At 37.5% G+C, this 17,626-nt stretch overlaps 1 protein-coding gene across 1 annotated transcript in view; it reads right to left on the bottom strand.

The window, feature by feature from the left end:
• Positions 1-4,568: 4,568 nt before the first annotated feature.
• Positions 4,569-17,626, bottom strand: part of LOC105447388 (spliceosome-associated protein CWC27 homolog) — a 31,596-nt gene continuing 18,538 nt past the window's right edge. Inside the window, exon 11 of the mRNA XM_030988407.1 lies at positions 4,569-5,987. Within this exon, the coding sequence (XP_030844267.1) occupies positions 5,831-5,987 (157 nt within the window). The 3' untranslated portion in view covers positions 4,569-5,830. The remainder of the gene's footprint in view (positions 5,988-17,626) is intronic.

Genomic DNA, 17,626 nt, shown 5'->3' with positions numbered 1-17,626 from the left:
TTAGCCACAATACAAACAACTCATGAAACTATGACAACTGACATTTAGCTCACGAGGAGTGGGCGATCTTACCGTCTCAGATTTGTGTTTGTTTTAAATCTTAGAAAGTGACGGCGATTAATGATTAAGCTACTTCAAATTTGGAGTACCGGCATAATGACTACAACGAAGCAAACTCCGTACCCTTTTCTAGCAAATATCTTTACAGTAACTGAAAAGATATGCTTAGCTCTACTAGAAAGAAAGGAAATCATTTACCATAACTGAGATTAAGATGAAGAAAGCGGAGGTAAGCGCAGCAGACTGAGAAGAAAACAAAATCATAAAGTTCTTTTTGAGGACATTCATAAAGTCTTTTTGGTGGTATTTTACTAAACTTAGAATGGTATGTTGGATTAAGACATTTCCGCATTCGAATTACATGAACTAAATGGATGTCAACAGTTACAAATTTAGTGCAACGAAAAATTACTGGCGAAAATCATTGTGGTTGGCTAACTTGTATTGCTGTGTTTTCCTTCAAGAAAATCTTTTTTTTCAGGTCATGAGTAGAGAAAACTAACAGGAAAAAAGTTTTTCTCGCACCATATGTTTCATATATTTCATGTTCTCATCCTTCTTAACAGAGTCACACGAGGACACTCCCAGTGGCACCAGTCACTTCCACAAACAGCCATATACCTCTTCGATGCTCTCTTTCATCATCTGATTTATTCACACAAACAACGGTCACAACTTTAAAGTGCAGATGAGCAGCGAAATGGGCTAATAGATACCAAGGTGTCAGAAAGCCGCCGGCTCGGGGAAAGTCTTCGCAACTTCATTCATTAGCGATTATTACGTAACCAACCGCACCGGCTATTCGTCAATGCTGTGAACTATTATCGAAGTTATGTCTATGATTTTAATTGAACGAGGCTGGTGATAGGGGCAATTACCAGCCTTAATGGCTGCTTAAGGGAAAGCCGCACTTCCTGGCAATTCATCAATATTAAGCTCCCTACGAAGGGCACTCGTAATGCGTGGGAGGATTTGAGTAAACATGAATGTTTGTACTAATAACCATTTAATTCATCAATCGTTATGAAAGAAAAAGAAGTCAGTTATATTAAGGGATTATGCAATAATGTAATTAACCCCTATGGCGCGTTCGGAGAAGTTTGTGCGATGACATAAAAGGATCTACTTACATCGATTCTCCTTCAGAGTTGTTTATTCCTATTCACAATCAAAAAATGATATTTGTTTACAAGTGTTGGCACACCTGTCTGTCATGTATGTCCTTGGGTATTTGAAGAAGGAAAAAATAGGTAAGTTGTGAATGTTTTCCCTCTTTCAGTTCTTATTAATATTTTATTAAGCCATTTTGACAGACTCCCAACCCTTATTACGCAACTTCCAGTGTGTATTTTTAATATGTACAAAATTCGAGATGTCTAAATCTAAAGCATTACAAAAAAAGATTAAACAAAACCAATCAATCACTGAAATCCACGAATAAGCTTAATAATAATAATAATAGCTCACATTTATAATGCGCCTAATACTTTGTTTCTAGGCGCGGAACATATTATTACCCCGGTCATCGGATTCAGGCTTAACCGCACACAAGGTATGCACATTCTCCACTCCCTGGGGAGCATTCCAGCCAGTCGCCATTTTACAAGCGCCATTGCTAATCAAACCACAGCTTTCGCATCCTATCGGGTACACATTTTAACACCCGAGTGGAGAGTGGCAAATGTAGATCAATTAATCTGTATATCCCAACAATCAAACACTATTTACATACCCATCATTTAATCAATCCGTTCCGGCATGTCGATCAAACACTCATCATACAAACAACTCCTCCAAAACCACCAACATCATCATCACCACCGAAAATTCGTCCTCATCATCACCATCATCACAACCACCACCACCACCTACGCCACTAATATTTCACTAGGAGCACTTTGGATGGCCCAAACAAAGTTATTAGTAACCTTATTTGCAGGTATAATTACAGTAACTGTTCCTCGTCGGTTACGTCAGACCGGGCCTCTAGATAGCGCTCTTCTTCAATTATTATATAAAAAGACCTTTTACCCATTTTTCTTTTTAAATCGAGAACGAAAGTATGCTACCAGACAAGCATCATGCTGTCTGACCGTGGTCAATCTTGACCAGGAAACGGACACTAGTAATGGCCAGAGTCATAGATATTCAAAGGTCTCTTTTGACAGGAAATGCCTTGATTTAAGTGGACGGTATGTTTTGCAAAAGTTTGGATTACAACATTGAATCAAGAACGTTTTCATGAAAGATGGCTTTATTACGCTATTAAAAGGTTCTATGCAGGAAAGAAAGTGTAAACTTATATATATTCAAAAAGTCTTCCCTCATATACTTTGATTTGAAATATTTGTTTCAGCAAACTGTACCAAATTTTATCTTCCCTATTATTTGTTCTATTATAAACGTTTCAAACCATCTTAATATGAAATATACTAAAAATATATTGTAGCTCGCTCTGTTCGAGAGTGTTGAACAAAGAACGTCACACTATCAACAATGCATCGTGTCTTCACTTTCGTACCAAGTTTACTTTATGTAGAGCATAGCCTTAGCTTTTCATCAATATTTTAGTACATAGAATTCCTGTGTATAGTCACAATCTACCGCTACAGGTACCACCATCCATTAATATCACTATACCATCACCAACACAACAGAACTATCTCCACTACCATCATCACATCTTTGGCAACTTGCACAATCACTGAAGCTGACAGCACATCTACCAGCATCACCATTACAACCACCACCTCGACAGCTACTACCAATACTAACACCATCATCATCTTCCTTCCTCAGTTTGTCATCTTCGTCTTCATCCCTACTCTACACATTCCCATCTTCAGCACCACACCTTATTTCCCAATAGGTGTAGTTCTCAAGCTCTTTTTTTTCTTTCACATTAACCCAATTGAAATTACATCCAATTAAAAAGAAAATCATTTCAATTGTATGATCCTTGTTTTACTTCTTACATATTATATGTTCAGAGCCAGTTGGGCAATAATCCTGTGTCAACGTATATGAGTTAATGCCCTTCTGGCTCCAAACAGACGATACGTTTATTGTAATAGGTTCCCATTCATTTCTAAAACTACAGTTTGATAAAATATCAATGCACATCAACAATTTTTCATTTCACCTGTATGAGCATTTAATGCACAGAAATATCTATATACAAATGTAAGTATACACAGAGCAGCAATTGATTCTATAGCTTGATACCACATTTAACTGCATCTTGTAATATCATAACAAATAAAGCGATTGTGACTTTATGATTGATACAAAGATAATTTGTATTTATCATGTTTTATATGACAGGGCCTTTGAATGTTTTTTTGAAACAGATATATGGCGCCATACAAATGCTGTTCATCATCATCATCATCCAAATCAATTTCAAGCCCCTATATTAATCAAAAGTCACTGCATGATCCAATGATTAGAGAGTATGTGTGTAATCCAGATACCGGTATATCATAACTCCTCATAATTAGATAGGGGACCAGGTACATTTGATAAACAATAACAGATTGATATAATGTATACAGTTAGAGCATCCGTTCATTAACTTCATTTAATAAAGAAACAAAGTTGAACATTACAGATTATTCAGCATAGTTAGGGAATACTAAATGGAGTATATTAGTTAAACCCGTTGATTACCAGGCAAAACAAACCTGAAACCCTAAATGGCCAAGATTTAGAATAATACTGTACGAGACTCAATGCTGTGTGTCTCCTAATCTTTAACTAGCTCTCTCTCTCAAAAATCCCTCTCTCCTCTCTCTGTTTCTCTCAAATCTTCCTATGTTCTTCGCTCTCTCTCTCTCTCTCTCTCTCTCTCTCTCTCTCTCTCTCTCTCTCTCTCTCAATGATTGGCACCACTACAAGAGCAGTGTCCAGATGCCAGATAGATTTCCTGACAATTTCTCAAGGCCATAATGAATATAAAACATTTCTCTTTTCAAGTTCACAGGAAAATTGCGGTTAAAATGGGACATCCCAGGTTCCTTAATACTGCTAAAAAAAGAATGATTACAAAACAATTCAAAGTGAAAACTAGGGCTGTCTTTGCACTTTGAATTTAACAGATCTTAAAGGTAAACAAACAATAGTCAGAGGCACCCCTAAAATAACTTTGTAGTTTTCCAACGTATTTAACACACTAGAACTTTTTAAGTTAAAACATATCCCCTCCCCCCCCTGCCCCTCCTCCCAAAATATTTTAGAAATATTTTAAAAATAAATAATAAAAATGAATAAATAAATGAATACAAAATGGGGGGGGGGGGGAGGGAATACTTGTTTCATCCATTTCAGTTTATTTGGCGTTAATGTAGCACGAATCTTAAACTGAGATATCTAAAGCATTTCTTCCATCTATTTTTTGTTGCAAATTGCTTTATCACAGTTACTGTATGATGTGATGGCTTATCTTTTGTACTGGTTGCTCTCTCTATGACTCTCAGAAAGCAAAAATCATAGATGAAGCTGTAATGATATACATCTGAATGCTTCTTTATATCTTTTAATCTGAGTACAGTACAGTTAAGCTATGGGTTTAACTATTATATCCACTGCAATAAACATCAGATTAAAATGTAAATGAAACAACTTTGTTTATCAACAACTTTGTTAATCAATAAATGTTTGCAATTTGATAGTTAAAATCACTATCATCATTCTATCCTCTTCTACTGATCAGCCCCTCTCCCTTGGCTCTGGGAAAGCACTGATGTAAGACCAATTTTTTTAGAAATGTCTGTACCTTTGTGCGTCCCGACACTTCTTAACTAATTGCCTACAGGAACCGGTTGGATCCTGTATTGAGGCTATGGGAATGAGAGAATTCAGAAGTAAACATGTTAAAGGGGAATTAACCTCCAACTACATATTAATTTAAGTTTGTAGGCCATTTAAAACATTATCTGAGAAATATAAAACCTCATACATTTGACGAAAGGGAGGACGTAACTCTTCTTCAGAATCCTTCGTCTTTCTCAGCACTGAGAATTTTTGGACGTCGCCATTGTGTTTGCACACGGCCCGTTCTGTGACGTATCGCATGAAGTCGAACGTTCCCTTTTAAGTGTGTTTGGTGGTTCCAACTATCATCTTCAATGAACAGAAACGACATCTGCATCTTGATGGCACTTGCATCATTTCTTAAAATTGAGCTTTTAATGATTATAAGCGGTCATCTCCAACAAGTAGAAAAGAGTTGCATACTGGTGCATTCGCAATGCTTACATAAAGATAATTTTCACTGAATGGTGTTAAAAGCAGCATCCTTCTTTCAGAAGCACAATTGTTGGTTCAATGAATAAATGTTCGAAGTGGCATCGTAAAGCAACTCAAGCTTTTTGAAAGAGAGGTTGCGAGGAGCAGTGTCAACTTCTTGTCTCTTTCTCTTCTTTTTACCATCATATTTTGTCTTTTCTCTTCGTTTTAATATCTTTTCATCTTAAGTTCTCAGAAGCACAGCGATGGTTTCTCCTCTGTTTTCCATCTGTTTACTACAATACTCTTTTCTTCTCTTTCCATCACCTTCTCTTTTTCTTCTTCAATTTACTGTCCTCCCTTCTTTTCTTGTTCATCAGATTCCTTGGATCACAGATACTGAAGGCATTCTATTGCATCTCTTCTGTTTACTGTGCTCTCTCCACTGGGTCTCAGTAGCAATATTACTGGTTCCTTGTTTGCATAAAAAACAAGACATGAAGCACAGTGACAGTTTATCCCCTCTTTCTTCATCTTTTTACTATCATCTCCTCTCTTTCTTCTTCTGTTTACTGCCGTCCTCTCTTCTTCTCTTGTTCATCGGATTCCTTGGATCGTAGATGGAGAATGTATCGGCATCTTTCATGTTAGCATCCTTGACCTTGCCATCATGATCCTCAAACTGAAGACTGTGGACCAACCTGCAGAAACAAAGAAAACAGGAGAGAGAGGGAGAGAGGGAGGGAGGGAGGGAGAGAGAGAGAAAGAGAGAGAGAGAGAGAGAGAGAGAGAGAGAGAGAGAGAGAGAAAGAATATTATGATTACTATGATAATGATAATTCTGTTGGTTCATGTAAATAAGTGAAGTACAATGGCTCAATGTTAAAGCAGGGATCATGTGACCAGTAGGTATCAGGTTCAAAACCAGGTTTATGACTTAGTGCCATATGAGAAAGAATTAATCCTCAATCAAATATTATTATTAAGTCCCTCCAAAACAAATTAACAAAAGGAGATCCACTTGTACTTGTACATGTACATGTACGTGCACCTGTTATCATCAACTTGGAGATAAAGCACATGACTGATTACAGGATTCATGGCATTCAAGAGGCCTGTCCTCATCAGACAGAAGTTGCAAAATAACCGCTATTTTCAGACTCAAAATTGCGTCTTCACTAGACCAATACGCTCATCACAAACTAGCACAAATTAGCCCACTTTTTCCCAAATAGCAGGCTATATTGGAAAGAAGACCAAGATTTATCTTTCGGTTAGTTAAAATAGCAGGTTATTTTGCAACTTTGGTCTGATGAGGACAGGCCTAAGTCTTCCTACTTATTCCTACACCTGGGTTGGGAGAGAGAATATAGATGAATCCTGGGCCATGATTCATACTGTCAATCTGCAAATTTCTGTGTTCTATGTAAGGTCAATGAAATGTCTGTAAAAAAAAGCTTGACATATCAAACACTCCACCACCTGAAATCAGTGATAACATTCTCCATGCCAGGAACTACTTTTGTTATGCCTACTGCTAAACATGATAGCAAAAACATTCAATTTCTACTTCTGTTCTATATATGGGGGAGTACGTGTATGGTTCAGGCAGTTCTTCGAGTTCATCTCACTGTCTCTGCAGATCAAGCTATCGATACTGCTATGTTTTTCTTTCCTTGTTTTCTTTCTACACAAAACTGAGGTGCATTCAACTTGAGTTCCATCACACGAGCACAGTTCTAAGCTAAATAAAAGCAAAATGGTTGAGGTAAGGTTACTATAAAAAACGCTCTCATTTCACAAGCACCACAAGGGGAAGACTTCCTTCCACAGGATGAGTGGTGTAACTTTCACCACAAGCTGTCCCGACCCAGTTTCCTCTTCAAATTCACTGAACAAACTCAGCGTACCAAATTAAAGGGACATTCTTCTTCCTCCTCCCGACTCTGGATCATCGGTTCATGACACTATCTCATTCACCTGTGTTGTTTCCAAACTTTTATCTTTTGTGACCTGTCACTGTCAAAATACAAAATATTTTTGATGATGATGATATCATACCCACACATCCATCATGCCCATGTCCCTTTGTTGAGATAAATCACAGAATATCTTATCTATAACAGGTAACTTTTATTCATGAAAGTACATTTAACCCTCTTCTCAACCTTACAAGTCAGTAACACAAATGACATCTTCCATTTTGGTTCAAACGGGTGAAAATGGATAGCCAATGCACAGCGATGTTACACAGTTGCTTTGTTAGAGTTGGAGATAACGATTAATCTTGGGTGTAATGGGGTAGGTGCCAAACGATTGTGGTCTCGTGATGCTGCGTTCCATGGGGGGAACATTTGCCCCCATAATGACGTCAAGCCTCTCTCGTACAGGTACAACAATTTGCTAATCTGACTAACATCTACGTTTAATACAAATTAAAATGAGCAGATAACGCATGGTACAAGCCCATCAGTGTCTTACACAAAGAGAGAGAAAGACCTAGGGGGTGTTTCACAAAGACTAAGATCAACTCAAGTTGAGGTTGAACTATGGCAGGCGAATTATGCCCTTAAAAATTCTTGAACCAGATGTAAAATTGGATGAAAGAACCTTATATTATAAATTATGATCTTTAGATTTTAAAAAAATTCAATAATAAAGTATCCAAAAATTTGAATTCTGTAGATTTGTGACGTCCCTCGAGAGACCAATAGTGAGAGCGACCAGTGGCATGAATGGCCTGCCATACTTCAAGTTTAACTAAAGTCGATCTTAGTCTTTGTGAAACACCCCCAAGGTGTGTAAGGAACCTGTAGAAGATGTGTTTAAGATGGATGAAAGAGTAGAATTTCTATAACAATAAACAAAATGTATTGAAATCAAGAATAACTGGCACCATTCCACTTCTGAAGTGGTGGTTCTTTTTTATAAAACAAGCAGAGCTGCAGTACATACAGTTCATGTGAAAGTACAAAGCCACTATCATCTTAAAGAGAAGGTTGAGTTCTGGGAAGAGGTGAAAAATAATTTGTGAGCATTACTCATTCTTATTATGCAAGTGTGGAAGAACATCAGTTAAGACATGTTGCCTGAAAAGCATGGCTCTTCAAATGCCTTCATATTCTAAATATGCATGTAACATCGTAAAAATCAGGGGGCCGGCTTTTTACGCCACATGTTCGTGTAGTCCCATATACATCTTTCTGTGCAAGTGCTTTTTACCAACTTTACCAAGACTTGGGCAAATTTCTTATCATTTTGATGATTCCAGAACCTTGCAATACACACAAATTCTTATATGCTAGATGACCAACCTTTTCTGGTCGGTTCCATACCGTTTCTTTCACAATGCAATCGCATGACCAGAACTCAACTTCATCTTTAACCGGAATTGTCAGCCAAATCAAGGCTGATGTAAATCATAATTTGTTTTTCTTTTACAGGGATAAATATAAGTGATCTCAGTCAATAAAAAAAGGAAAACAAAGAGAAAACAAAACAATCATTGATTCTGACCAAAGTCATACAGGGCCAAGGCATGGCAAGTTGATTTCATCCCCTGTAGCATTCAGACAGACAATAGTTTTACCTGCAAACAAAAATTCAAGTGGTTCTGTTCTCCCTCTCCCTTCTCTCTCACCTGAAATCAATCAGAGTCGTAACACTCGGTAATTATGCTGTCAGACAGCAAATCAATTAGTAGACTTAAGAAGGCCCTGGTCCTAAACGGCATCAGGAAATAGCAGTTAGGAGAACCAGACCTAGACCTTAGGTTTGTCTACCTGTCAAGGTCATGAGGTCAATGAACTTATGACCCTAAATAGAAAACAACAACACAGAGGTGTTTTGGTTGGGTTCGTTGACTGGTACATCTTCACTTCTTCTCTTTGGATATGGGTTGAGAATTTATTGGCACTAGAACCTGCCCTAAATTACAAGTTTTGTCTTTTGAGAGCCAGACGGGAGTTAAGTCTCTCTTAAATCAAAGTATGTAAGCTAACATCTTTCTGGCTCACAACAGATGATTATTGATCTTATTGCCTATTAACATACTAAAATGGTGCATAGCTATACAACTGTATCGTTTTTATTTAAAAAAATGGAAACTGTGTTAATTAAAAAATAGCAAGACATAATATGAGGGTGATTAACACGAGCTGCAGGGGTTCATGTAAAGTCAAAGATGATGAAATAGTAATAATAATAATACAATATTTATAAAGCGCATAATAAACTAAAGTGTCTCTATGCGCTGGGAATGACTTGAGATTCCCCCCATCCCTCCATCCCTAAAAGTCATATAAATGATAGTGATTAATAAATGAGTTATAGCAAGGACATCACCCCCCAAAAAATCATGTTCATCAAATGAGAAAACTTTAATTTGAATTCCAAGAAAAGTTTGTTTCGCAAACTTCCAGCAATGAATTGAATACAAGGCTAACAAACTGTAAGACTAGTCATGCATTCATGTTTATACTTCATTTGCATAGTACAGGTATGATAAACAGATAAGAATTTAAAAGTGTGACATGGGTAATGACACCCTTCCCTTCAAAATTGTGTTTCATTGCTTGTCTGTGGGAACATTTTGTTGGTGTTTGAAAGTATTTTCTCATGACATGCAAGTTGTAAGGAAATGTAAAACAGGGCAAGTAAACACACAAACTCAGGGTAATAATTTGCAGATTACGAGCGTTTTTAAAATGTGTTATACTAATTACTAAACATCATACATTTTAATGACTTCCAAAAAAGAAGACTTTCCAGGCCACATTTCCTTTTCATCACTAAACTGTAGTTTGCAAGGAATCTCTTGCAAACAGTATAAAGTACACAAGCCATTCGGTGCCAACTACAACACTGTACAACTGATATGATTTCTGGAACTGAATGAATATTCTTAGGCATTCCCAGGCCCTGAACCTTTCAGTCAAGGTACCGGTATATCAATATCAAGGTCTTACAGTGTACGTTATGTATAGGATGTCGATGGACTTGACCAAAACAGAGGCACTACGGAGGTCAAAGCATATTTCACAAATGGATGAAATTTGTAAACAATATTTTTGTCAGAATCTCAGCAATTACATTTATTGTTTGTTTCTCCTGATAGAGTAAATATTATAATGTAGCACAGTATCTAAATTACTAAAAATTGGACAAAGGTGGAACTTTAATTGTAGAAAATGGTTTTCTTCATATGGCATTACTTACATGTACATGTTTTGATCCTACAAACCAGCAGTCTTCATATGCAAAATACAAAACATTACGAATATGGCTGAACCTGAAAACAGAGATGTTTATTAATTATATACAGGTGTTCTTTATGAACAGGTTACATAAGAACAAATTTAAATAGAGACCCGACTCAGGGTGGGGGGGGGGGATGTCCTTCTATATCCTACAGGTGCTAGGTGGAGCAACAATATACATCTCTATTTTAAAGCAGCTTATGAAAAATGAGAGGGTAAAAAAAGAAGTACATGTACTTCATGAGGTCAACTGGTGCCAGTTTGAAAAATAAGATAAATATAGAAGAAAATATATTCATGACGTGAACTGATGTTGGATTTCCAAGTCTAACAATCAAGAAAAGCTAAAGATTCCAACCAGATGAATGAAACGCTATCCACGATACTAGTCTAATATTCCAAGTAACTATATATAATCAATGTGTTGACAGAAGATCTTGAGCTTTGATGAAAGCTACCATACTTTGGGCTTTTGCACTTTTGCACTGAAAGGTTAATATCTGGTCCTTGTTACGTACATGTAGTTGGTAGAGTCTGATGTCAATATGACTCCTTATATGGTGATTATGGACTTTCTTCATTCTTGTATGTAAATTTATTTGAATAAAGTTTTAAAAGCTGTACTTTTGTGTTTTTCATTGTTTAAATAGGGTTAACCACAAGGCAATGCACCATTGGCCCAACATTTCCTTGAAATTAGAAGAAGAAAAAAAATACCCTGCCCCCCCCCCCCCCCCCGAAAAAAAAAAATTAAAAAATTAAAAAGTATAAATTAATTAAAGTTATAGAAAGCATTCAACAAGATAAATTTAATAGATTTACATTTGTTTGCATTGTTGCTTCATTTTCTCAAATCCTTTAAAAAAAGTCTTGAAAAACTGATTGTACATGTATGTGAACATAAATTTGCTTTAAAGCCATTAATTGTGTAAGTTCACCATGTGACTGCTATAACAGGTATACCTCAAATAACCCTAGAGGGTCGGATTGATTAAGATTATAGACCCGGGAATCTTAAGCTCAGTTTGTCAGCGCTAGCCCGGCCCTCCATCACTTTAAACTGATTGACAAAGGAGAAGCCTCTTCCTTTAAATCCATCAACGAGGGAGCCCTCATTCTTTCGGGGCAATTCAGCCTAGATATGGCGTTGAGAGCGACCACGCAACACATTGGCACACCCAGGAGAGTCGTACTGTGAAAGGGCATCTCAGTCGTCTTAAAATAAGAATCTTCAGAGATCCATTGTGAGGTAATTATTTAGCCGTTGTCAGAGCAATGCTAACAAAAGGAGTGAAAAAAATAGGTGAACTTGTATTCTCGGGAGAATGAAGGTATGATGTAATTTTTGTCCTTAATTAGGAGTGAAGGATTCATTAGTGACAGAAAGTTTGGGTAGGAAGGCACATCAAGAAAGTAAAACTGAAAAAACAAACTAATCTTTAATTGATGATTGTCTCTCTCTCTCTCTCCCTCTCTGTCTCTGTTTCTGTCTCCCTCTCTCGTTCTAAGATTGCTTAGAATAGGAAAGATGAATGTAAATTTGTAACCACTTTGATCATAACTATCCTGAAATTTTCAACTCCTAACAAGTGGTTTCCCTACACTTAGAGACATAGAAAAAGCATACTGTACATTCATCAAATGAAATTTTCAAATTATTTGCAGAATTAAGGTGTTTATAAGAGTTGTGAAAGGTAACATAACACATTACCAGAAATATTCTAAAAATGGTTACTACATGTACATAGGATTTCCTTAAAAAAAAAGAAACATGAAATGTAGCCCCTAGGTAGCGGTTTTACTCATTAATCATGCCTCTGAGGGGTGCATAGAATTCATGCTAACCACAGTAAACCAAGATACTTTTCAACAATTTCATGAAACTGATCATCACTCCTGACAATTAATGCTATTCGGTGAAGAGCACTGAGAAATCTGAGCCTTTGTGGTCTGCTCATCACAGTTTGTTGCATGATTTACATCGAGGAAGTGGGTACTCCTTCGCCATTGTATTCCATTTTCCAACTAAGCTACACTTTCATTTTCAAATAGATTTTTCTCCATTGTTTAATTGCTGCTTTAGGTTTGAACCCTGCGGCTGATCGGAGGGGGGGGGGGGGGGATAGGAGACATCACCCCCCCCCCTCTTGCCAAAATCTGCCAACATATATACCTTATTTTGTGAGTGCTCCCTTGCAAAATCTAAGGTTTTGTGCCTGAAATATTGGGCAAGGGCTATTATATTCTGTCTTTGTTTCACAATGTGCACCTCTCTTCCAGTCATATTTTGGAAATATAATTCAAATTACTGATTTTCCCTTAAATATAATTTTTATTATCGATATAATCAGCACATATTTTGTTGCTAACCATGACACCGATCCAGATAAAACTGCTCTATTACTTTATTCTGAACCTACTGGTTTATACTCAAAGCTTTGGACTTACCTGGCTTTGAAAGGGTTGCCGATGAAAGTTCACAAGGAAATACTGAAACACTGATCAAACAGAGTGGCCGAATCTATTATAGTCATTTCCTATCATTACAAACAACAACTACACCTCAAAATATACATGTGTATGGCGATTAGATCAAAACTAACCCATGATTTTGACAGATTAAACTTTGTTTCCATGTATTGTTGTCAAGGACTCAAAGTGTGTTTTATGATAAGATCATTTAATTCACGCATGATATTTTTTTATTTCTCTACCTATTTAAGTCCCACTTTAAACAAGATATCCCCTTTCAGTTAGGAATTAGGTTATGGTAACACATAAAATGAATGAAACAAGTTATTTCATTCTCTGTAATATCTTGGCTAATGCCTTATTACAAGTACCTATTTCCTGAATGAGCTTCCTGTACTAGAAAGATCCAACCCTAACAAGTTACCTACTGACTTGAAAGCTAACCCCTATACAGGAATAACAGTTCTAAAGCGGTTGCTTTCACTCATTATACAAGACAAATAAAGCAAGCAATATTACCAAAAGAGGTGTTAACTATCATAAGAAGAATTGGTCAAATTACAACATATTGGTCCTACACACTATGTGTCCCAAACATCAGTGGTCCTGTTTAGTTCACTGGTCCTATGCACCATATAATGACCATATGCATCATTGGTACTTTATATCATTGGTCCTACATACAATGTACTTGTCATTTTTCATAAGTTTCCTTGGTAATATGCACCATTGGTCCTGTGCACTGAGCATCATTGGTCCTGCACATCACTGGTCCCATATATCATTGCTCCTGTACTAAAATTAATAATTTCCATATCAAACAATGTTAGGAGCTAGGCATTAAACCCAACCATAAGCCCTCACCCTAACCCCCCTGACTGAGGATAAATGAGAAACAGCTATGTTAGCATACATGTGGGACTATTGTGCTAAGGACCATTGAAATAATAAATTTGAATACCTGGCAGGTCCAAAATAGACAAGTTAGAAAAGAGAGGTTTTGAAACGAAAACATGACTACATGAAGAATTACAAAGCTAAAAGACCTGTCAAGTACACATTGCAGTTTAGTGCTCATATCAGATGTGCATGTATAGTGGAGCATTTCATTTGCTTCAATAATTGATCAAGAGATGGCAGTATTTCCTCAAAATCTACTGCCAATGCTCTAAACAAAAATGAATATAATCCATATCAAGGTCTTCACTGCACTTCCGAATGGTGAATGGGGCCATGATATTAAAGCTCTTTATTCACACTAAAAAACAAAATGCAATTGTAGCGAGAAGGACAAGATTCTTAAATGGTGTTACCTTCATATTTAGGGCACAAACAGATAGAAGATGAGAAGAAATGAAAGATAATCAAGAATGGATTAAAAAGAAGATATAAATATAAAGTGTCAGGTAGTGAAGAAGACGAAAGATGGAGTGGGTGGGGCTGCAGAAAGACTCTTCAAACACTTCTTGTGTCATCCCTAATAAAAGACACCCTTGTAGGTTTCTAGATACAATTAAGGTTGAAGATACATCTACATGTAATTCAGTTCTGCAAAACTATAGTTTTGATCCAGACCATGTCATGCTTCTCAAAAGTCTGTGGGTGTAGACTAGTATCCCAAGCATCCCTCGTACTTACTCCTCGATCCGATCCAAAGGGAGCTAGGAAGAGAGTCTGATTAACATGTGTCTCTATGGGATCCAATGCTAAGCCACCTGCATGAACTTTTGTATCCATGTGCTACAGATCCTTTCCTAATGAGATCGTCTCTCTCTCCCTTCCCTCCCTCCTCCTCTGTCTATGGGCGCGTTCATGCTTGATTTTGACGGCCAGAATCAGGCATCTGTTACGCGTTTAGTTTAAAACACGGTTGCGTCTTAGCTCACTTTTGTAGAATCACTGAAAAACGGCGATCACGATCGCCGATTGTAAACTCACAAAAAGATGCGTTTACAATTTGTAAACGCGTTTAAATGGGGTCAACGCACTGACCTCTAGTGGGTCTACGTAGCATGCACAGTGAAGGTTTGCGAATCCAGCTGGAAGACCAACTAAGGCCACACACGGAGAATTGCCTGGGGAGCCAGAGAAGTAAGCATGAACACTACATCGTGGAACTGCGATCACGATGAGCGTTTACGATGAGCGTTTCAGATCGCTCATTCTGCCTTCAAAATTTAAGCATGAACGCAGCCTATGTCTCTCTTTCCCAACCTCCCTTCCTTGCTGTCTTCTCCCCCCTCTCTCTCTCTCTACTTGCCTCCCATCTCTGTCTCTCTCTCCCTCCCTCCCTTCCTTGCTCTCTTCTATCTCCTTCCTTCCCCCTCTCTCTCTCTTCCTCCTTCCCCTTCTCTTTCTCTATCTCCCTCCCTCTCTGCCTCCTTTGTCTCTGTCTCTCTATTTCTCTTTCTTGTTTTTTCTCTCTTTTTGTTGTTATTCTCTCTCTTTCACTCACTCTCTCTCTCTCTCTTTCCCTCTCCCCATCCCATCTCTCTCCTTCTTTCTCTCCCTGAGCAGAGAAACGAAAACTGTTGCACATGGAGAAACTCATGTGTCATTGCCCAGAGTTCAAAAGGTTCCCACCACCATTCCCCTATGGCATACATTACATGCACGTTTTAATGAACCCGAGGTGCAGGCTCCCTTTACCTCACACATGGATGTGAGAGAGTTCTGTGGTTCTGAGCAAAGGGCCTTGGATCTGAGAGATCCAGGTTCCAAAACCTAGGCAGTGAGTACCATTGCACTAGGCTTAGGTAAATGTAAAAATCCTCAATTTTCTCATCGGTGCTTTTGATCTTAAAGCTGTGAGTCCATTATACCTCAGTCACACTGCTATACTGACTCCTAACCAAATGATTTTGGGCCATGGGGGTAATATCATGTTATGTTTGTTTATGCTTGCAATACACTGTTTTGCTCTGTTTACTTGGCAGTACAGGCAGAGAGCATCAATACCTGTTACTTGCTTGGAATTTCCAGAATGCCGTAATAAGAAAAAAAAGGTAAAACAATAGCACCATATCAACTTAATAAAAGACAAAGACATGTACAACTGCAGATGTAGTTATTTGTTGAACTGTAACCTGTCACGACTCTGCACTCCAGTACCCTTTGAAAAGTTCCAAGGAAATTAAATTAAAAACGGGAACAATGCAATGTATCACCTATCAACCGTAGTCCAAAGCAAATAAACTTCTTCCTATTTTTTGGACAAGGAGTGCTCACTAACAATACTTCAAAAATCATGAAGTAGAATACAATAACTCCTGACATTTAAATGCAATACGTTATTACTAAACCTTTAGATAGAAGAGTCAAAAACTTTTGATCATCTGTGAACTGGTCTACTTGGATCAATCACAACTCTTCTTTAGACGAATTGCCCCACATAGCGTTGATTGGTACAAGTACAAGTAGGTCCATGGTTGATAATAGAGGATGAGATGAGCTGTTGAGTGATGATTCTCTCTAGGCGGGTCTTCATCATCTCGAGATTGCCAAATAGCCCGCTATTTCTGATTTGGGAAATAATCCCGAAGTTACAACTCGCGTCTTCATCAGCTCGAGATTCGACCTCGAAACTTGAAACTCGACCTTGAGAAATTAGCTCGAGATATTTTGCTCAGCATTAGCGCATAGTGCGAGTCTTGGTGAAGACGCACAGGACAAAAAGCTGGATATTTCGCCAAATAGTGGGATATTTTTCAAACTATAACAAGATATCTTGGGATGACAATCCCGACCAAATATCCTTCTAATTGCTACTTCTGTCTGATGAAGACGCAAATTAGCTGGATAGTTTGCGATCGGAATGGTTCAAATAGCTAGATATTTGGCAATCTCGAGATAGTGAAGACAGGCCTATTCTCTCTCTAGGTAGAATGACCTGAGGGCATGTATACCTCAAGATTCTCCCAGGAGACAGGTAACTTTACCCTACAACTTCCCTTCTACATTACAGCTACTGCTATTTTGATCGTAATTAGTGAGTGAGGTTAGTTACTAAAAGACCATATCATCATTATCGACTTTCAAATAAAAAACTTTATTCAGCTAAGAAATGGCTTAAAGTCTATATAGTGAAATATAAATCAAGGAAAATGAACAGAGTTCTGGTAAAGACTCAAGAAATTTGAATTTATATCTGAAGGTAAACATTGGCTCAACACACAATGTCACCCTCCAGTGTGGGTTTCTTCAGAACATGTACATGTAGCTACACTTCATGTTTTTTTTAAAGAGTTTAAAGAAGAGATGGAAACTAATGACTGCAAGTTATTTGCATAAAAGTAAACATTTTCAAAAGTTTCAAATTTAGGAGTACCATCAGAACAAAAACTCAAAACCTTTGAATCTTACCACAGGGATAAAAACAAAGGACTTACACAATCCATGTGTATTTGGAAGTTCTTAGCACATTAACCAATTTAGTAATATTTCCAGTCATCGCTTTTCTTTACATGTAGTTAACTTGAAAATACTTGAGTCATGAATGGCTGGTGTTATAAGAACTCAAATTAAGACAAGTCAGGTTTTTTTGTAGCCGACTTGAGATAGATTTCACTCAACTCTGTACTCAATTACAACACTACTATTTTGCCGATTTG

This window comes from Strongylocentrotus purpuratus, unplaced genomic scaffold, assembly GCF_000002235.5.
Source record: "Strongylocentrotus purpuratus isolate Spur 01 unplaced genomic scaffold, Spur_5.0 spur5_contig_840, whole genome shotgun sequence".
Classification (NCBI taxonomy): Eukaryota; Metazoa; Echinodermata; class Echinoidea; order Camarodonta; family Strongylocentrotidae; genus Strongylocentrotus; species Strongylocentrotus purpuratus.
Note: the sequence above shows the minus strand (reverse complement) of the source record. Positions and strands in the feature narration are given on the sequence as shown.